The 22,148-nt window shown below is 44.1% G+C and overlaps 3 protein-coding genes across 10 annotated transcripts in view; 1 reads left to right on the top strand and 2 right to left on the bottom strand.

Annotated features, from left to right (window-relative positions):
• The window catches only part of LOC105028001 (CSC1-like protein 2), a 33,057-nt gene extending 29,738 nt beyond the window's left edge, over nt 1–3,319 (bottom strand). For 4 of the 7 annotated variants that reach the window (XM_010900421.5, XM_020046705.3, XM_010900422.5 and 1 more), the window contains exon 1: nt 3,048–3,319. The gene's annotated coding sequence lies outside the window, so the exon portion shown is untranslated. Of the gene's footprint in view, nt 1–1,499; nt 1,630–3,047 lie in introns of those variants that run through there. The other 3 variants (XM_010900424.5, XM_010900425.5, XM_020046704.3) reach the window with 2 other exon arrangements.
• A 315-nt stretch (nt 3,320–3,634) lies between these two features.
• Nucleotides 3,635–5,184, top strand: mrpl14 (mitochondrial ribosomal protein L14). 2 transcript variants are annotated; one of them, NM_001310984.1, is given in 3 exon segments: nt 3,635–3,693; nt 3,953–4,035; nt 4,250–5,184. In NM_001310984.1, coding segments are annotated over 2 exon segments (441 nt in total). In that variant the 5' UTR covers nt 3,635–3,693; nt 3,953–3,961; the 3' UTR covers nt 4,617–5,184.
• On the bottom strand, nt 5,179–22,134 carry capn1a (calpain 1, (mu/I) large subunit a). The gene is given in 25 exon segments (XM_029120038.2): nt 5,179–7,611; nt 7,733–7,791; nt 7,895–7,913; nt 7,915–8,009; nt 8,096–8,174; nt 8,292–8,360; nt 9,636–9,700; nt 9,789–9,846; nt 10,125–10,190; nt 10,379–10,418; nt 10,578–10,789; nt 10,903–10,914; nt 11,059–11,228; nt 12,728–12,888; nt 13,301–13,375; nt 13,781–13,866; nt 14,032–14,115; nt 14,467–14,635; nt 15,055–15,188; nt 16,362–16,480; nt 17,383–17,452; nt 18,533–18,679; nt 18,874–18,967; nt 20,113–20,130; nt 21,997–22,134. Coding segments are annotated over 23 exon segments (2,109 nt in total). The 5' UTR covers nt 18,967; nt 20,113–20,130; nt 21,997–22,134; the 3' UTR covers nt 5,179–7,584.
• Nucleotides 22,135–22,148: the final 14 nt, after the last annotated feature.

Here is a 22,148-nt window from a genome sequence, read left to right as displayed (position 1 = left end):
ATTTTATCTTGTTGTTTCATTGGCTTGGACGTTTCTTTGGGGTCTGTCTCAATTCCTTAATAATCCCAAATTATCCAAATTGCAAAGCACTACAAGTGACGTCACTCACTATGCCCCAATGCTACTCACAGTGCAGTGATGTTAACAGAACGTCTGTACCCAGACAACAGGGGTACAGACATAGACAACCCCCCCTCCAAAACATAATTAAACAATGTAAAAGCTGGGTTTCACTGATGGAACCAAAAACACAATCAGGAAGAGTCTGAAGATCCATCCACTTGGCAGGCTAAAGCAGAAAGCTCAAAGTATCTGAAAGGGAGAGTTGTGCATTCAGAGTGAAGAATATGAGTGGAAGTTAACCAATTTTTACACATGACATTGTCTTCACTCTTCTGGTGCCTGCAGCTAGAACCGCATAACAGGTTTTGTTTTATTAATGTTTTTTTCATTACAGGAAAAACTGGTTTGTCAGGTTTTACCTACAAAGTGGGTAAACTTCCTCTTTCAAATTATAATATTGGCGCTGATATCCTGTTTACTTGTTTTTGTTTGTTTTTAATTGTATTTGTAAAATTCCCCAATCACTGAATTGTCTGTTGTGTCTGTTGTATAGTGCAACGAACAAGAAAACACCCAAACGTGCCTTTTGAGCTAGCACCACATGAGGGTCTTTCTGAGTTACAAGGCAGATTGGTGCAGTAAGATAACGGGAGGTACTACCAAAAACAGTTTCTCACTTAGCGGTGCAAAACGTTTCGCTACAGTACACTGTAATGAATACAGCCCGGCCTCACAGCTGTGTCTTTCTACACAATGGAGAATGGAGTCACTGTAAACAGGCTTCACAGGCAGCCACACCACGGAGCTGAGGGGAAATATTGCGAGCTGCATTCTAACTGAGTGGTCCGGTTTGAGAACATCTTCACATTAGCCTGTGACATCAAATGTGTCATGAAGCAGTCAATTGACCCAAAGTGCCTGGTGCTCCAAACTCTAGACCACCTTCCATCTTCTGCTACAGAGGTCTGCAGTAACTACGTGTCTGGTTTGGGGCAGCCTGCTTCCCTGTCTGTCTTGAAGACTAGCAGAGGCTAGTCCAACATCAAGCACAAAAGACATAATTAAATAGCAGACACCTAAATTACTTCATTCGCGGCACACATAATAAAATTTACATTTAACAGTCCGATTTGCAAACTGGGTTTACAGGAATGTTCCGAGAGCAGCAGGAGCCAGATAATGTAGGTGACCTGGGTGTCCCGGTGCTCTTTATGAATGGGCCTCTGCACCAAGGGTTACTTAGCAACAGCCAGCATGCATTCTCGTGCCCCGTCTCCCGGTGGTAATGAATCAGAAAGGCCACGAGCACTAACTACCTGACGACCAAGTTTTGAAGAAGAGATCCTACACCTAACTAGGCCTCATTAAAGATAAGCTTGAGGTAAACATTTACATGTCAGTCAATAAGAAAAACACGTTTTGCCAGCGCAACTTACAGTATCAATCGTGGTTATGCGCACCAGAACGGCGTTTTTAGCTTGTCAGCTCAGTGATTCGAAGCAGCGGCCTTTCTGTTCCTACTCATGATGTCCGCCGCGATATCACATCGTTGACAAATGTGAACCTCCACCCCGTTGTCCCAGCAGCCTGTCTGCTGGGCGCTTCAAGAAGGAGAGAATCTTACTTAAAGGGGCCATCCCGATTTTGTTATTCCGTTGCGAAAGTGAACTGAATTAAAGTAACAATGCATTTGCTTGTAGTTTGTGAAAGTTAAAATGTTGATTTAACATTTTTACATACAAAAAAGCAATTTGGACAGCACTAATTGAACAGAAACTTGAGTAAAATGTGTTGAATTTTAGAAGCCAGGAAATGGAAACGATAAAGGGATTTCGCTTGGGAGCACCTGTCACTGACCATTTGAGAAATAAACAGAAAGGGAAGGTGCGACTATTGCATTTCACAATCAAAGTCGGTAAGCCGTGTGCGGACCATTAGATATTCATGGTTTTTAGGATTCGCTGATGTGCACAAAATAATTTCCGGTGGGTAAATGAATTGAAACACAATCATTACACAATTAAGTCAGTTTTTTATGGATATGTTGTTATATTATAATGCAAAAATATATATAAAGCCGCTTTAAAATATAATAGCACTGTTCATGTTACTTTTGCTTTACAAATCATATTTTGACCCATAAAATGTGTGGTTGGCAATTAGAAACAAGTCGGTTTCTGTGACATTCCTGTCACGTTTTTTAAATGTATGCACTTTGTGTCTATCTATTGGCAAAGAAAACAATAGGAGAACGATAGGTTATCTGCTGGCGCGGTAACAACAGGCACCTAAAGTGTGTGTCACAATATTTGACTCACCAAACCAGAGCGGTTTATCGATACAGAATGAAAGACCGAACAGACAGTCTCATATTCAGCTGGAGAGCCTCTGTATAGGCGCATTGTCGTATACATTGTGGATCCGAACACACATCGGTTTCAGTCGCGCAGATCCGATTTGGTGACAGTTCAGGGCTAGCATGCAGAGTTATGGTTCCAGTTGGCTAACTACATCAGTTAATTGGTTTCAATGATCCCTAGCACTCAGGTTCCTACTCAGCTGCTGCTGCTGCTGACCCCCCTCCCCAACACACACACACACACACACACACCCACACAGACACACACACACTCCCTCCCTCCCCCGCTAGCTAGCATATCTGGGCCATAGCTAAGGACAGACTGATTTACCGCTCATGCCAATAATCCTGATCCATCTTGCGTCTTTCTTTTCTCGGTAACCTTAATGTGTCAAAGCATTGCGACATCCTAGCTAGTTAAGCTGGAGGTAGGTAACGCTAACGTTCGTGAAATAGCGTTATCATGACAACTTACGTTAGTTAGCTTCTAATAAACAAACAGCACAATATTATAATGGTTACATTAGTAAATGAGTGAACTAGCCATATAGTTGCCCAGCTAACGGCGGTTAGCATTCTAGACTTACATGGCCGTGATTCACGAGGTTGTACAGCGATGGTTTACCTGCTATTTGATACGCAGTGGATTTTCCCAACCCAGGCAAGAAAGACGACAGGCGAGCTCCCCACACCCCGATCCAAACGACTAAAACCTTCGTAATGCAGTACAGTATATCCACGTCTTTTATGATTCCTACGTGGAAAAGGATTTTGAGTCACCCCAAACCACACACAGCCTTCGATCTTCGTCAAAACACGATCAGCAGGAGCAGCTTAGCAGCCGGTTACAGACAAGCACAGCAGGAGCTAACCAAGGCAGTGAGTTGGATCGGATGAGCCGAGGGGCGTTCCTATTCAAATACCCATTGAAGAACAGGGCGTAACAAAATCACAGAAAAACAATACATAGAACAGACAGATATATGTTATTTTTCATTCTGTCTGTTTTCATGAACAAATATGGCATAAAAATATGTTTTCTATTTTGGGGATTTGTTCTTCCTGTAGCCGAGCAATCAAACGGTGGTCTTTGATCGAACAAACGAGCTCTTGTCAGATGATTCAAAATACATAAATATGTTGGTGCGCATTTGCTCTTAAGCCTTTGGTAATCAGTTCGGTCGCTTTTGATGACACATTTTGTCACTTAATGGTGACGCATTTGACATTAGCATGGAGTGTTCTTGAAAAGTAGCTAGCTGGCTAGTAAGGTAACTGTAATGCTTATTCGAACGAGCAACAATAGAAAACGAATACATATATTGATATATAATATATTACAGCGTAATCACTGCTAACGAAATAAGTAAAGTTGCCTTCTGACTTGCTTTAATTTACCTATAATTGTCAATTCAGTTGATTGCTAGCTAGCAAGCAATGTTTGTTAGCAGTCTTATTAAAACGACCATGCTACGTAACTAGAGAACGAGACAAACAAGCCTGCTAATTAAGATTTTTTATTTTTTCCAGGGTCCAAACATGGTTCTTATTTCAAGATCCTTCACTGGGTTCCTCACACAACTGTCTTCACTGACACATCACAATGCTTTCAGGTGACGTTTTAAATAATTACTGTAGCTAATTGTTTGAACACTTTCCTTACTTTTTCTATTTTCCTTTCGCTTTTGTAGAACTCCCTTATTTGTTAGTACAACGTGTCATATCCCACCTGAATCTGAATAAATTTATGAAACGCCAAACGTTTCTCTCGTTTTTTAATTCAATTTTGGCCATGTTGATAATGCTGATCTGATGTTTCTCGTCTAGTGTGTCAGCAGCCGCGGCGGCCATCCAGAAGATGACCAGAGTGCGGGTTGTTGACAACAGCCCTCAAGGAACCACCCCGTGGCATCGTGCCCCTAGAGTCATCCACGTTTACACCAAGAACGGAGTGGGCAAAGTGGGGGACAGGGTCCTACTGGCTATCAAAGGTGGGAAGAAGAAGGCACTCATCGTTGGGCACAAGATGCCCGGGGAGCGGATGAACCCCCGTTTTGACTCAAACAATGTCGTCCTGATTGAAGACAACGGCAACCCAACCGGAACTAGAATCAAGGTCCCGCTACCGACACACTTGCGCAAGATGGAAGGGGAATATTCCAAACTGTTAGCCATTGCAAGCAGGTTTGTGTAGTAGCAGCGGTTCTTCAGTAGCTGCCTGGTACTTGTACTGTCTCTGCCACTCCTATAGGGTCATTGTCAAAACTAAATATGATAATGGCTGTAGGCGTTGACACTGTCTGACAGATCTAGAACCAGGTTTGTGTTAGTACTGGAGGTGTCTGCCCTCACTCAGTCATAATGTTGTGATTAAACACGTTATTATGGCCATGCTATCAAATGGACAGCTGTCTCGAACCAGGATTGTCATGTTAGGGCCTGCAGTTGCATGGTATTGCAGATGTGAATAACTTTCATTAAAAAGAGAGAAACATATTTTGTTTTTTTAATAAAGCCAATTTTAATGAGTGTGATATTTCTCAGGGGGTAGCCTAGAATGAGACAACTGTTTTGGCCCAGGGTCATCTCCACCTTGTTCAGTATCAAGGGGATTGACTCTCAAACACGTCATGGAAGAATGAGTCAGTAGCTCTGAGGTTGACTTCTCCAGGTAGGCGCTATAACACCTTTACCATCAGGACCTGCTTAATGTAATTTGTGTGCAAGTAAAAACAGGACAGAAATTAAATGCCTCGTAATTTTGAATGTCAGTGTGTCAAAGACCGCAAAGTGCAACTCGACACAAACGTATTTATTGAAGGCACAACATTGGGGATTACTAGCTTTTCCATACAGGCTTGAAACAATCATAATGTCTTCTAACAGCAATATTGTGATGTTTGATGCAATCAGAAAGCAGTGATAAGGGATTTATTGAAACATTTGCAAGGAAGAGTGAGCTTCACTGAAGTGGTACTGACTTTGCCACAAAAGCACACTTGTATGGCAGATCATATCCGCACTTAGGAACACTATAATTCACTACAAGATTATCAACGACTGATATCAATTCTGAAATGTGAATAATAAGGCGAGGTTGGTAGTGGGAATTGATTGGTTACATTATTTTAAACCCCTCTCACAGCTTCCTGTGTCCTTAGTGATTCAAATAAACAACTTTAGATGAATATCATACGTTCAGTCAGATGAGTAGTACTTCCCCGTTTGGTTCCATAGGCATAGAAAAACATCTTCCAACTGTCTCGTGGAGTCTGTCGGTGCATGGCAGTGCCATCCAGGCAACCTACATCTGTATGTAGTCAATATGCTTCTTCAGAGGTATAATTTATTGATTAATCCCAAACAGATCATCCGTAGGGATTAGCTAAATGTCGTTTTTAGTCCCGCCCCAGGGGACTCTTAAAATAGTAGAAGCCCTCAATTGCACTGTTCATGCCTAAAATGCATTAATATCCATCTACTGACAAAAGACAAAGTAAAGGAAAAGCCAGATTAAATGAGTGGAGGAACATAATGCAGATGCTTCCATACAGGTGTACTGCATGACATAATTAAGCAATTAACATCCAATCAGGCCCATATAAAAATGATGAGCGGGCCCAGGTAACCACCATTTTAGATCATGATGGCAAGAGGAAAATTATGGTTCATTTTTGATGGCAGGAGCTTCAATCAACGACTGCTCAACTTGCTATAGTGTTTCAATAGGAAAAGAGATTACATTTACATCTGCAGTTGGATCTATATGAGACATTAAATAGGGTCAGAGATTGTGGTCAAAAGCACACATTTGATGATTGTGATGCTTGTGCATTACTGCGATATGTAAGGACAAACAGAAAGGCAGGTATTTTTCCCAGGTGGTTGAGAATGTCAATGCAGGACGTGATCACACTGTCAGCAAGAACAGAACAGATATTATAGCAGGGTTGTAGTGCATAAAACCCACATTTAAAACGTTTTTTCCTTTAATTTGTCCCGCGCCTGCAAATGTTTCAGTTCAATAACTAAATAATGGTATTTTCAACCACACCAGATATGAGAATTCAATACCGCCACCTGGTGGGCGTAGTCAACTAAAGTCCTAAAATAATGTCCCCAAAAATGTAAGAATTTATGTTGTTGACAGACTTGGTCACCGAGTGAAAACAAACGCAATGTAAAATGTTCCTACAACATAGCCCCCCCGACACGTTGGTAAAGAGAACCATTTTCTTTGTGAAACCGTTTGCATGCAAAAAACTTAACAAGCCAGACAGACCGAATGCCTTATTTAGTTCAACTAATGTGACTAAAACTAACTTTAAATGCGGCGTTCCATGCTCTCACTCATGCTGGTTACAGATCAACAGTTCCACAGTGAATCTATATATATATATAAAAAAACAACATCCAATTAAAAAAGGTTGCATAACTAACCCCACAGCAGGAGTTAGGTGGTCGTTAGGTAATTAGGGATGATCTCACCCTGTAATACGTTACTATATAGGCTGAGGAGGGAACATAAGAGAGTCTGGTTCACAATACTGGGCTGGACTGGTTAGGCTTTAACCAAACCAAGCTCAACTGGGCTGGGCTGGTTAGGCTTTAACCAAACCAAGCTCAACTGGGCTGGGCTGGTTAGGCTTTAACCAAACCAAGCTCAACTGGGCTGGGCTGGTTAGGCTTTAACCAAACCAAGCTCAACTGGGCTGGGCTGGTTAGGCTTTAACCAAACCAAGCTCAACTGGGCTGGGCTGGTTAGGCTTTAACCAAACCAAGCTCAACTGGGCTGGGCTGGTTAGGCTTTAGCCAAACCAAGCTCAACTGGGCTGGGCTGGTTAGGCTTTAACCAAACCAAGCTCAACTGGGCTGGGCTGGTTAGGCTTTAACCACATGAAGGCCAATTGGGCTGGGTTAGTTTGGCTTTAACCCGAGTTGCAGGAACCATGCTGGGAAGAACAATGGGAAATACCTCAGTCAACAAAGAACAGTACATTTGTGGTCAGCCCTATGTGAAACAGCTTGAGGTTAAAGGCTAAAGGAGGTCTTCACGGCTCCAGGTAAGAGGCTACGGTAGGCCTATATGAACCCAGGGAAGAGGTACTGAGACGGGCATGCTAGCTGTTCTATCAGTCCTTCTGGGAAAAGACTAGTCGTCTTCAACCACACATGGTCATGTAAAGCCACTATTATGTGCGGGACAAAGGGAGATACAGACAGACAGACAGAGAGAAGAGAGAAAAGTTAGACCCCTCAGCAGACCAAATTTCCTTCTTTAAAGGTACAGGAATGATAGCCAGGACTCACCTCAGTGATATTCATCTCAGCTATGCCCTTTCCCTCTTTGTCCAGCTGCTGGAATGATCCTGTTAAAACAGTAAGTTTACTTAGCCCAGCGTCGCCGTAAACACAACTGAGATCTCCCCTATTTACTGAACACATTCTCCTCACTGACAGTACAGGCATTACTAAACATGGCTTCCAGTTTTCACCAGACAGCAGATGAAGTTGTCAAAGTCTATGGCCTCGTTCTCAGCATAGCGTGCCACCAGGATCTGATTTAATCGATTGTTCAGTTTAAAACCTGTAACAGACAACAGAGTCTGGACTGTGTGTCTACGTGTGTGTGTGTTTGTGTGTGTGTGTGTGTGTATGCTCATTCTACTATACCTGCCGACTCCACAGCAAGTCTCATCTCATATGAGCTCATGGACCCAGACTTGTCCAGGTCAAATTGTCGGTAAACAGCCTGAAATTAATTGGAACGACAACATACAGAAAGACAATAAGACAATAACAACAAACATACTAAACAGACATACAGCTATTAAAAAAAACGTCTGTCATAGATCAAACCAATTCTTACCAGCCACTTCCTGATCTTATTCCACAGGATCTGGAACTCAATCAGGCCCAGGCGGGCACTCCCATCTTTCTGAGGCATCTCAGGGTCAAGGATGTGACATATTTAATATGAGCGACAAAAACAGAGAGTTTCCCACAACCCTGGGGCTGCAACAACCCTGGGGCTGCAAAGGGCATGCTCTACTAGCCGTGCCACATGGACCCCATGAGCATGCTTAGTCATTCAGTGAGAAGCCAACAGTCACATATTACATATTCATGCGACATAACCTGACAATAATGAGGAGACCACATAAATCACAAGGCTACAACTCTAGCCTCACACACTCAAACGTACTGGTGCAGCTAATGTCTGCAGGTCAGTCCTAAACACAGAACATAGAGTTGAAGGGGGTGCGTGTTCATGTTATTATACGCCTGTGGGGGGACACACTTAACCTCTAACCGATAACCTGTTGATTAGCGACAGCCCACTAGATTCAGAAGGGGAATGACTTATTCCTGCCCAGAGGTCAGGGACAGGACCTGTCTGGTAACGTCAGGAGGATACGAGCCCTTGGAGCACAGCTCAGGACTACCTGGCCTGACACACCTGTCCCTGTTCAAAATCCTCCTGGTTTTGTTGCTGATATATCTTTTGGCTGATGATTCCTACTGTAACAGCCCACCTGGTTATCCCAGTCCTTATCCACCTGGTTATCCCTGTCCTTGCCCACCTGGTTATCCCTGTCCTTGCCCACCTGGTTATCCCTGTCCTTGCCCACCTGGTTATCCCTGTCCTTGCCCACCTGGTTATCCCTGTCCTTGCCCACCTGGTTATCCCTGTCCTTGTCCACCTGGTTATCCCTGTCCTTGTCCACCTGGTTTTCCCTGTCCTTGTCCACCTGGTTATCCCTGTCCTTGTCCACCTGGTTATCCCTGTCCTTGTCCACCTGGTTATCCATGTCCTTGTCCACCTGGTTGTGAATCTGATCTGGATTCTGCCAAAAGACTCTTGACACAGCCCTCATGCATTTATTGACCTGCTGGACATCCGAACATGGAAAAACAATGATGTGCATCAAAAGGTCACAAATTCATATCATGTTCACCTGTCCGCCCCTCAGATCCTGGCTCCTCCTCAAGGGTTCTTCCTAACATTCAACCCCAGCAGGGAGTTTTTCTAGCTACTGTGCATCAATTACTGTGATTTTGCGCTCTTTGGAGTTTCAGGCTTTGTATCTGTATAAACACTCTGTGACAACTGCTGACATAAAAAGGTCCTAATAAAATGAACTTGACTGACTGATTGAATGTTTTTTTGTTTGTTGTAATGACTCCTGCTTCAGGCAACATAGAAGGATACATCCATGAGATTGACCATCGTCCTGCAGGACTCCATGCTAAAGCCGTCAGTCTGCAGGTCTTTGTCTGAAACCACACACAGTGGGAACGTCCAAAACAAACCGATAGAACCTTGACACTGTGGGCTGGAGAACAATGAAGCAGCTGTACTCACGTCGGGTCACCACTCGGTTCAGGATGGTCCTTAGCTCATGAACAGAAATCTCCATATCCTGAAATGCAGAGGAGTTTGTGACATGTGAACAAATAAATAGGTTGTAAAAATAAAAAAAAACATTGAATTGCTTCTATGTATGAATTGTGCTATATAAATAAACTTGCTTGCTTTAAGAAAATGCTTTTTAAGAAAATGTTCTAATAGACAGTGTTCCGTAACACAATATTCCATAAGACAATGTTCCATAAGACAATGTTCTATGAGACTCTAGACACAGAAAATACTGGCAGGCTACTGTCCAAGCCAACCACTACAGAGTGGAAACCGACTTACCTCTCCTGCCAGCTGGGCAAACATGGACTTGAAAGAGTCATCAATGTCCGCCTCTGTGATGTTCTCCTTTAACAGAAAAGACGAGTTGAGTCGGGTGCATTACATGTCAACATGGCCTTAAAAAGACCAGGATGTACATTGAGTAATCAGGATAATCAAAGTCACGCAGGCCCTAATTAGACAATGTCAACACTATTTCCTGTTTCCAGGGTTGTCATTGACTGGTCACGTCTGTCTGTAGGGTGGAGCCTAACCTCATCCTCCAGGTTGGCAGAGATTTCATCATCTAGCTCCCTGTAATTACAAAACAGACAGATCTAAACACAAACATACACACACAGACCTACTATACACACACCCACATATGCTCTTGCTCAATAACTAAAAAAATCTTCCACAAAAATAGCAGGTCTTTCATATATTATTAGTGACTGCTCGCGCACACACACTTACTCTGTCTCGGATTGTTTCTCAGTGAAGACTCGCAGGACAAAGTCGGCCTCCTTGCCCGACTCAAAAGTGGACGGGACAATGAGGTATTCTCCCGGAGGAAGACGAAGGCGATTGCTGACCTCTCTCAGATTGATGAAGGTCTCGGAGCGAGCACACGACGAGTGGGTCAGGAAGAAGTCTTTCTTCAGGTGCACGTTCTGACAGCCCCGGAACTGCAGAGAAGGAGCGACCGGCAGAGGCAGAAAGTGGTCATCCACACATTAGAGCAGCTGCATGGAGCAAATTCAAGAAATAAATGCATAGTTGTGGGGAAGATCGGACTTACCTCCTCCGGAATCTGCAGCAAAAAAAAGAGAGAAACGTTAAAGCTCTGAAACACTAAGAAAGTCACGTTCTCAGGCAGGTTCTTGAACCATCATTCAACCAGCCAGTCGGTCGCGGTGAAATCATTTCTAACGGTGCCGTCTTGTTCGCTTCTCACCTCGTAGATGGCAAACCCAATAGTGTGCATGTCCTGCCCCTGTTTCCGGTACCGCCGTCGGTCCTTCTGCATTAACGCCACCAGGAAGCTGCAGGCCACCTCGTCATCCTCCGGGTCATCGTCCTCCTCCAGCAGAGTGATTTTATACTGGGGGTTGATCCAGAATGTACCTGGGAAGCAGGGAGGAAGGGTTTACTATGATACACATTAAAGCAGCGCTCCGCGGTTCCTTACTCCATTACGGAAGTCAGAAATCACAGAACAGCCGATAAAGCTTGACAGATCCCCCTCATAGAGGCATCATGAGGTGGATTCAACTAGGGCCCGAACCATTCAAATCACACCCCATCAGAGCACAAGATGCCTTTGTTTGTTTGTTTATAATGTTGTGCGGGAGCCTTCTTAATGTTTGCTATTAAGGTAATCCATAATAACATAACACTGGTTGAAATGCTGCCCTGGATGGAGGGGTTTCCCGAAAGCACGGACACATTTAATATGAGGTTGGTGCCTCTACTGGAAATGTTCATGCAGATTGATTCAGCAAGTTGGTTCCTGTTACGGAATCGTTAAATGCTCTGCTATTGTATAATCTAATGCTCTGTTATTGTGTAATCTATGTCTTCTGGTATTGAAGAACAGGTAGTATTGACTGTTGGACTCCTTTGGGATTAGGTGCGTTGACCTTCGCTCCTTTACTTACTGTGACAGATATAAAGCAGTGTTCTACACCTCCTGCTACGCTAGATATAAAGCAGTGTTCTACACCTCCTGCTACGCTAGATATTAAGCAGTGTTCTACACCTCCTGCTACGCTAGATATAAAGCAGTGTTCTACACCTCCTGCTACGCTAGATATAAAGCAGTGTTCTACACCTCCTGCTACGCTAGATATAAAGCAGTGTTCTACACCTCCTGCTACGCTAGATATAAAGCAGTGTTCTACACCTCCTGCTACGCTAGATATAAAGCAGTGTTCTACACCTCCTGCTACACTAGATATTAAGCAGTGTTCTACACCTCCTGTTATGCTGCCACAGTACTCTGAATGTTCTAGAACTGATGTGTTCTGGAATGTTGGAAGGTGTTTCCCTGACAGCCTCAGGGTTCTGTAAGTAACACAAGTCTTGGCTTGTCTGTTTGAAGCAGTATGGAGAGAAGACACCCCATGTCCTTTTTCTAGAGGAGACTGCAACCTAGACACCATGCTAGTCTATCACAGCCTTACTCCTAATCTACACTTACAATTATATTAGAACACAGTTGTTGGTAATACAATATACATGGTTGTTCGACTGCATCTGTTGTACATCTGACATATGATCATTCATCATTTATTATGTACTATTGCACTAGAGAAAATAACATCAACACCTGATTGCTGACACTGCTTCCAGCTAGTTTAAGACTGACCCTATTACCACTTATTTATTGTATTATTTGTTTACTCACATATTATTATTTCTTTGCACATATTTGTATTCTTTTGTATTACGTACGCCTGCCCTGTTGAGACAGTTTTTGGAAACCAAGCATTTCATTGCCAAAGACTCTGTTGTTAATGTGTTCTGACAAATGAACCTTGAACTTGGAATTTCAGCCTGTTGGCTCCGGACTGTCCAATCCGGTCTGTGTACACTGATGTGTTCCCATGCCAACCGGGACTCACTGGGATGGTTCCTGCAGCCCCCGGCTGTGCTCCCCCTCCTCCACATGCCGTGGAACTTGATGGTGTTCCAGTGACTCAGGCTGTCTTCACTCAGGGCGTCCGCTGTCAGGTTGCAGATCTCCAGACGGGAGAACTGTCGCAGGAACTCCTGAAACGACATCCTGGAGGGGGAGAAAAATTGACCATAACAATGTTCTCGTATTTTTGTTTTAGGGGTACTGGCTAGGCTGCTTTAAATCACTTTGGGGTGACTGACTGCAGACATTAAATAGTTATGTGAGTAGTTGACTGATTAATTTGCAAAATGGCAGCTAAATGTTTTTTTAACAATCAAGAACTAGCACAAATGGCTAGGATATGTAGTCCAGCCCTAGCCCAGTCTCAGTGTAGTCCTAGTCCAGTCTTAGCCCAGGCCGAGTCCAGTCTCAGCCTAGTCCTACCCCAGTCTCAGCCCAGGCCTAGTCCTAGTCTAGTCTCAGCCTAGTCCTAGTCCAGTGTCAGCCCAGTTCTAGCCCAGTTGCAGCCCAGGCCTAGTCCTAGTCCAGTCTCAGCCCAGGCCTAGTCCAGTCTTACCAGAACTCTCCGTCCTCCATCTGTAGATGAAGGTCCTCTCTCTCAGACGGATCTATCTCATCCCACTCTGCAGAACTGGAAAAACAGGGCCACAAGAACAGACAGTAAATCAATCAGTCAATCAACTAGACATAAAAAGGGATGCAACAACATACAATCAATCAACTGGACATAAACAAGGAGGCAGCACAAGAAAAAAAACAACCACTTGCTGATTAGATTTTGTGCCTAGGTCGAAAGCTAGGTGACTGTGTAATCATGTGTTATCCAAAGGTCAGGTTTGTGCTGAAACTGTGGTGTATGTGATCTACATTATCCTGTTGCCTTATGTCGGTGAAAGTAGGGTTTTTATTACAGTTGTGTTTATTTGAAAATGTTTACAGGACCGACATTTTTTACAGGACATATCATTTTTACATTTTACAGGACAAAACAGCGTCAAAAATTGTGCGTCAAGTGTCAGACCTCGGCAGTACTCACTTGTCACTCCAGGCCCCGGTCCACTCCACTTGTCCCCAAGGGTTGCGCACCCTGATCAGCCTCTCTGTTTGGCCCCGGTAGTCCACCTGGAGCACAGCAGGACAACCATCTATACCACCCAAACTAGCTACACCGAGCATACAAATCCAACAAATGTTTTTATTGGTTTTTATTGGTTAGGACTTTGGAAGACCCAGAGGCTGAGCTCAGACCCAGGTACACATAGGCATTCCAGTCCTGTCTACACCTACCTGCTTCAGTCCAGTGACTGAGTAAGCATGACCTTTCACCAGCTTCTTGAAGGTCACAGACTCCATGTCAAAGGCACTGGTGATCTGTGGTGACATGACGCAGTTAGTAAGAAATCCAACACCCAGGATACATCTGAACAAGCTTTGTTTGATGTGCAAAACAAAAATGCATGCAAAGATGTATCCCTCTCTGCTGTAAGTTACTCCAGATAACGGCCAGATTTACCAAAACATAAACGGGAAAAATTACAATTACAGTTCATGCTAGCGTTGTTCGAAATGTCAGTACATGGCACCATCCCCGCGGCGATGTTCATTAGAACAGAAAAACAGAAGATATCTGAGGGACACATGAAGACAAACTTCACACCAGCCACAGGTCTTACTGACACCCTGGTGTTTCTGACAGGAGAACCGGACGAGGAGGGGACTCACATCAATAGAGCAGCCCAACAGAGAACCCCTGTCCAGGGCTTTGCCGATGATCCTGTACAGGCCCTGTGGAGCCTTACGGAGCTCGTACATCTCAGACACACCTCCGGTGAAGTCCTCGAAGCCTTCTGTGGTGCTGCCCCCCGACAGGGCCTCGTAGCTCCCGTTCAGCCTGGCCAGGAGGTGGGGGGGGGGTGGGAGACACACTTCAGTCAGGTCTGGATCATCAACTAGTGACACGAGATGTGTACACACATTTGCGGACAAACACACACAGACACACACACACAGGGAGTATACCCGCGGCCAGGCATTACATTTGTGGTGTAATAGATAAACAGAGCATTGATCAAGATGAGAGCATTGATCATGGGACCATGAACGCAGCGAGGTTTCAGATCTACTCAATTCTGCTGAACAGATCACACAAGTGAGTCAAACACATTTGTAATGTGCACCCAGGGAAAACACCTGACTACTGTACCTTAAGACAAATGCACTACTGCTAGTCGCTCTGGATACTTTTAATAAATGGCCAAAGTGTTTCATTTGTTAGCACATTATTAGTAATTATAGTCTTTGTTGACCTACTTGGCGTAGGCCTTCTCCAGCAGGGCGCTCCAGAACTCATTGCCCTCGGCTGAGTGGACAAACATGAGCTCTCCGTCCTTTGTCGGCAGCCGATCATCTATGACCACGTCCACCCACTCCCCAAACTGCCAGAACTGAAGAACCACGGAGACAAGAACCATTAAGGTTTAGGGGATTTAAGGGATAGCTCAGGATTTCAGCAACGAGGCCTTTTATTCACTTTCCCAAAGTCATATCAAATCCTGGATGCTTTCGTGTATGTATCCTCATCCAGTGTGATAAACATTAGTGAGTTTCCCAAGCCAATGCCAACTAGCATTAGCGTCATGACTGACAGTCTGATCACATAGAAGTTCAGGCTTCATGCCCGATCTGTAGATAGCATCCTCCTTCTAAACTGCACAGAGACAAAAACAAAATACACACACACAAACACACCCCCATCCATTTATATCAACAATCTTGGCTGAATATTGATTTATCCTGTTCAACTGGTTCCTACGAAAAGTGAAATGTGCTAACAGAAGGATGTCCATTATGGGTCAATATTTTCAGTGCCTAACAGAGGAATACCGGTTATTTAATTTAATGCAATTAGTAGTTGCCTTAATGGTAGTCCAACAGGATGTATAATCCTAACAGAAGGCTAGCATTATACAGGATGTATAACCCTAACAGAAGGCTAGCATGATACAGGATGTATAACCCTAACAGAAGGCTAGCATATTGGTACAGGATGTATAACCCTAACAGAAGGCTAGCATATTGGTACAGGATTTATAACCCTAACAGAAGGCTAGCATGATACAGGATGTATAACCCTAACAGAAGGCTAGCATATTGGTACAGGATGTATAACCCTAACAGAAGGCTAGCATATTGGTACAAGATGTATAACCCTAACAGAAGGCTAGCATATTGGTACAGGATGTATAACCCTAACAGAAGGCTAGCATATTGGTACAGGATGTATAACCCTAACAGAAGGCTAGCATGATACAGGATGTATTACCCTAACAAAAGGCTAGCATATTGGTACAGGATGTATAACCCTAACAGAAGGCTAGCATATTGGTACAGGATTTATAACCCTAACAGAAGGCTAGCATGATACAGGATGTATTACCTTAACAAAAGGCTAGCATATTGGTACAGGATGTATAACCCTAACAGAAGGCTAACATATTGGTACTGAATGTATAACCCTAAAAGAAGTGTAGTATATTGGTACAGGATGTATAACCCTAACAAAAGGCTAGCATATTGGTACAGGATGTGTGTGTGTGGCCGTGTCTTTTCATACACACTTGAAAGTGAAAGATTCCAGCATAGTCGTTTTGGAATGACTGGCCATGAGGGACCACCCTGTGGAGAAGCCTCTCATTCAGGGTCAGGGAGGCTATGGCAGCTAAGAGCCAGCAGTCACCTGGGGGCAGGCGGGCGGGCGGGAGGAGAGGGGAGGGAGGGAGGAGAGGGGAGGGAGGGAGGGGGGAAGAAGGGGGTGGGGAGAGGAAGAGAGGGAGAGAAGAGGGAAGAAGAAACAGAGACATGTTGTTGGAATAATTTCACTAGGCTGTCCAGCAGGTGGCGTATATCAGCCAGGGACAACCCAGCTCTGGTCCAGGGCTTCACTCTGTGTTGATCTACTTCCTCCAGGAAGGAACACTCATTGAGTCAGTGATTGTACTCGCCTCGAGTGCTCTCTCCTCGTCTCCTTCTCAAAAACCCATTGGAGGAAAGGGCTGTGGGCGGGGACCTCTGATTTGTCACCCAATCAGTTTCAAGAAGAAATCAGAGAGAGATGCATGTACCCAACTAAGATGTTTCCTGTTATGGGCTGTCGTAAAAACGTGGACCAGTGCCAGGACAAACCCAGCTTGTCCTGTTCTGACCCACAATTCAGTTCTGTTCTGTCACAGAGGAATTTTCCACTCACTCTTCTTCACTTCGTCATTTTTATTTCTTGGAAAAACGTTGTTGTGTTTTGCACAACATTCAACTGTGGAATACAGGGATTACTAGGGTATTGTGAAAGCAGGTTGTAAATATTGAGTAGGATGTAGGCCAGGCTACGACACGTTTGGCATAGTTTATGGTTGAGGTGGGTGTCTTTATCAGGGAGAATACACCCAGTCTGTAAAAAGGGCATCATGCAATGACAAGTAACATAAGATTATATTGGCTGCTGGCTACTATGGATATGAGTGGGACTGACTCTGTAGATATCACGGGGAGCACAAAATGTCTGTAAACACAAAAAACAATACTTCCTCAATACAAACAGTGAACAACATCTCACCAGCCGCTTCCTGGTCCTCCAGAACTCACCTAACGCTCCCTGGCAGATGTCTGTCCTGGTCGCTCCTCCCAGGATGAACTGAGGGTCATCATTCAGTTCCTGGAGAGAGGTTTCTTTAATTGGTGCTTTTAGGTTTTTCAACAGCAGAGCATATAACTTAGCATGTGACTAAGACATTTAATTGTTGTGTGTGTATCTGTGTGTGTCTTTAACAAAAGAAAAAAAGATGTGTCGTTTTTGATGACAACACTAGTTCCCAAACAAACCTGTGCGTTCCTCCATTGAATATTTAAATCCCAGTGTGGCCATCAAGTCAAAAGCATTGCCCACCCACATACTGAGGCCATCAAGTCAAAAGCATTGCCCACCCACGTACTGAGGCCATCAAGTCAAAAGCATTGCCCACCCACGTACTGAGGCCATCAAGTCAAAAGCATTGCCCACCCACGTACTGAGGCCATCAAGTCAAAAGCATTGCCCACCCACGTACTGAGGCCATCAAGTCGCCAATCTAGGAGGTGGCCAGAGGACACCTGACTAACAGCTACGCTGAACGGTCCTTTCCTGTCACCACGGAGACAGCTGAAGGAACCCGACAACCATGGCACGGGCCAGTCTGGCAGAAACCACCATCACACAGATCTACAGCAACACCAATCAACACCCAGATCAGACTTTGATTTCTGTGGTTATTTGCCATGGCAACAGCTCCCATGTCTCGGGGTGTGACAGGGACCAACAGACCGCAGTATGACCGTAACCAGGAAGTAACCATGGAATAAATAGAATGCCGTTCAAGGGTTTTTTCAAAACAATCGTGAAGCATCTATGTGCATTACCATGTGAAGGAATGAACATGAACAATCAAACCAAAGACCCTGCTTTATCTCTCTTCATCTCTCTTCATCTCTCTTCATCTCTCTTTATCTCTCTTTATCTCTCTTTATCTCTCTTTATCTCTCTTTATCTCTCTTTATCTCTCTTCATCTCTCTTCATCTCTCTTCATCTCTCTTTATCTCTCTTTATCTCTCTTTATCTCTCTTTATCTTTCTTCATCTCTCTTTATCTCTCTTTATCTCTCTTCATCTCTCTCCTTCCATCGCTCTTCTCCTTGGAGGTCATTATCACCCCATCTGAAACTCTTGATTCCTGGCTACACCTCTCTGCCTCCATCTCACCGTGGGTCTCATCCATTCCACACCCCTGGTCTTGGCAGAATACGGGGCCAGTTCCTTGAAGCCCAGAGAGGGAGGTTCAGCCAGGAAGATAGGATCCTCAAACAGACAGCCAGTCTCCAGACACTCCAGGTGGAGAGCCTCAAAGTCCTGGATGAAAATAATAACGGATCAATAAATACATTCTATCTTAAAAGCATTAAACAGATGTTGAATTATTAACGAGGTATGTATAATCTCCAAAGTGATCCAGTATGAGAGCTTGTGTGTATTAAATATATTAAATGGGGTCTGATTGGAACGTGTCAAACGTTTTGAAAGCTAAGCAATTAAAAAGAACTGACCTGGTTGAGGAATGGGATGGCTCGGTCGTGTTCTCCCATCCCTTCGGCTCGCAGTCTGCCGCTGGCTATGCTAGCAGAGATACCCCCTGACATACTGACATTGGTGAGGACGAAAATACAATCAACGGGCTGGGTGAAGGGTGCGGCGAAGAATTTAGCGAGGCTTCATTGAGCTTGCTATTTGCAATGGGACCAACCAGAGCAATGCATTTATATAATTACATGTCTCTGCAACCAATAGCCTGCTGCTAGCAGAGATCTCTCTTGGCATACTGGAAGACGATCTATAAATACTAGGGTGGGTGCTGCAGCGTGCAGGGCACACCTGGGTTCAAACACTACTCGGAACCTTGTCCGCTACGACGGAACCGGTGGTCATAAATACTGCAAACCTTGGGCTCGTGCCACTCCCTAATGTTCAAAGAATTTGAACGATTTGAATTGTGTCTGAACCCAGTCTGGGACCTGCACGATGAAGGTATAAATAGCAGCCAGTTATGCTAACAACGGAGTGCAGTGGCAAATTGTAACACTAAGATTGCAATATAGAAACCGCACACTATTCTAGCCTGTGTGTGTGTGGGGGGGTTGTTTGTGTAATGTTTATTTATAGTTGTGATATTACTTTTTCAAACCGATCTAATGTTCGTCTGGTATAGTTCATGATAATATTATCTGGCTAATCCTTTTGAAGTTGATCTGGCATTGACTATTCTGGATTTCCCACCAGCAATGAGTCAGAGGTTTCAGAAAGATACCCTCCTTCCTTGAGTCACGGCTCAAAGTTCCTGCTAAACACGCGCCAGCCTCCATTCATTCTTTGGCGTAATAGCGCAGCTTTTAAACAGTAATATGTTATTAGCTATTATTAGTCCATACTGTAAGACTTAATAGAACACTCCTAAGAGTAAGACAAACAGTATTGACCAATTGCAGAAGCACATTTAAAGAACAAAATAAACAAATTAACAGACCAATCATAAAAGCACAAAAAGCCCCAAAGACGAGGTTTGGAGGAAAGCTAGAGCGCTATAGGTGCTAGGTGAAGGACGCAAAGAGCTAGTGTGGTAGGAGCTACGGTGCTAATTGCTAGATCTAGTGCGCTAGTTGCTAGATGTAGTGCGCTAGGGTTAGAGTGAAATGGAATGGGAAACAGAGACTACAACCTCCAACGCCTCTAAAAAGCCAGCGATCCACAAAATACATAAACATTTAAAGAAACAGATGCACAGCCGATACCTTGAGTCTATGAGCAGGCTGAGGGAGAACAAGAGAAAAGAGAAATGTGGGTAAGCATAGCAGTCATACTCTTGCACTTCAGAAACAGCGTTCAGGCTATCGCTTTCAGAACCCATGGCTTTGTCAATGACTCAACATCATTGTGATGTTGTCTGTGATTGTATGTCTTTGTATGTTTAAAGTAAATGTTAAATGTTCTATTTATAAATATGGTTGTTTGTGTGCCTAGACTGTATGCGTAAACAGGTTTACACAGGGCACAGCCTTAAAGAGATCCAGGTCTCAGTCTGTTCTCCCTGATAAAGTTTGAAAATAACACAACAGACCCCAAAAAAACATTCACTCCACACTAACAAAAGTGCTTTGACTTATCAAAGATAAATAGGCAGAGGAGAGAAATGTGTGTCCTGAGGAACTCTACCCTCAGAGCAGGCCTCTTTTTCTCTTTCACTTCCTCTCTTCTCAGTTTCTCAGGCCCTCCCTATGCCCAGCATTCTCTCCCTCCACCTCTGTCTTTGAACAAGGCTTGGCAGCAGGGCCAAAGGTTGTTCCAGAGCTGTAACCAGGACGCCAGTAATGTGTTTGGCAAGGTCGTTAGGCAACATAGACGAACCAGTGGTGCTTACTAACAGTTCGAAGTCAATATGCCTTATCTATGGTAGGATACGATAAGCACACGTGACGTCAGCTCTGCGAAATCCTCAACACACGGTCGTCTCTGTTTACACCGCCGGCCCCGGACAGGAGCTCGTCAGAACTGCGCACCTGAGCGGTTGCTTGCGTTTTCAACTGATTACATTCCCATGCCTACAAAAAACGTTATGATCCCTTGTTTGTGGAAATCCTGTATTCCAAACGAAAGTGAGTAAATTCGAGGTTTTATAAGGTTAAATTGACTGTATGCATACATGGGACTGAACAACACGTCTGCAGTCCACCAGACCTGATTGACCCTTCAGCAGATGGTGTTGATCCAGAAACCCTGGGTTAGGGAGTTTCCAAAAGCTATTGATGACCAGGTTGACAACATGTGTTTTTTAGGAGGTGACAGGGGAGGCCAGGGTCTGCAATACCATGCATATTCAGATGAGCCATCGGCACAATAACCAAAATGTGCACCAACACATTTTAGTCAAAAGCAAAACCTAGATGTACAGCACGTGTAGGTCCTTGCACGTGTCTGAAAGAAGGTCATGTTTTGGCAGCGTGTCCAATAGGAACAGCCCTATCCAGTCTGTCAAAGGACAGTCCATCACTTTTATGAACAGCCTCAGCGATCCCTGAGAACAGCTGATTCAGGCAGTCTTTGAGTGAAGTCATCCCCCCGGACTCAACTTCAACAATGCTACAAAACAACCGAGCCTGAAACTCCAGTTTGCTAGTGCGGGGTGCTGTGGGCCGCTCAGTCTGTGGGAGTGTGCCAACAAAATTAAGAAAATTTCACACAGAAAGGTTTTCCAAATCAATAATCATGTTTTAGTGATTCCCAAGTGTTTTCGTGAGGACGTATACCTATTAGTGCTTTTCCTAAATTGTGTTAAAAAAATTCTCAGTTCACAAAGTTTTCAGTAGGCTAACTAAACGGATTATGGATGGATGCATGGTTGGACTGTACGTTTTGGAACGGTCGCGCAAATGTTAAAGTTCTGCACACGCGTGGACTGATTGACACAGCAGGATATTAAATATATTGCGTACGTAAAATCAATAAGCTGTTACACTGGATCATTACGAAACATTATTGGAAATGTAGCGAGTCTGTACAGTACGGTGGCCTTCTGGAAGGACATGGCTGCGATACCTAAACTATGAATCAAATCTCCTTCCCCGTACAAAATGCAATCTCTGTCTAGATCTCTAGCAAGCACAAATGTAAACACTCACCACGTCGAAAACACCTTTTGATGTATTCTGGAGTCACGCGACAGATGGATAGTTTACTAAACAATCGTATAAATCTCGGTGCGGGGGTGTAACGTAGAACGTTTCCCGGCGGTGGCGCATTTGCAGTAGGGGCAAGTTCCGTACGGTCAAAA

The sequence above is a fragment of the Esox lucius genome, chromosome 5, assembly GCF_011004845.1.
Source record: "Esox lucius isolate fEsoLuc1 chromosome 5, fEsoLuc1.pri, whole genome shotgun sequence".
Classification (NCBI taxonomy): Eukaryota; Metazoa; Chordata; class Actinopteri; order Esociformes; family Esocidae; genus Esox; species Esox lucius.
The sequence above is the reverse complement of the archived record's forward strand: the minus strand, read 5'-3'. Positions and strand labels throughout refer to the sequence as shown.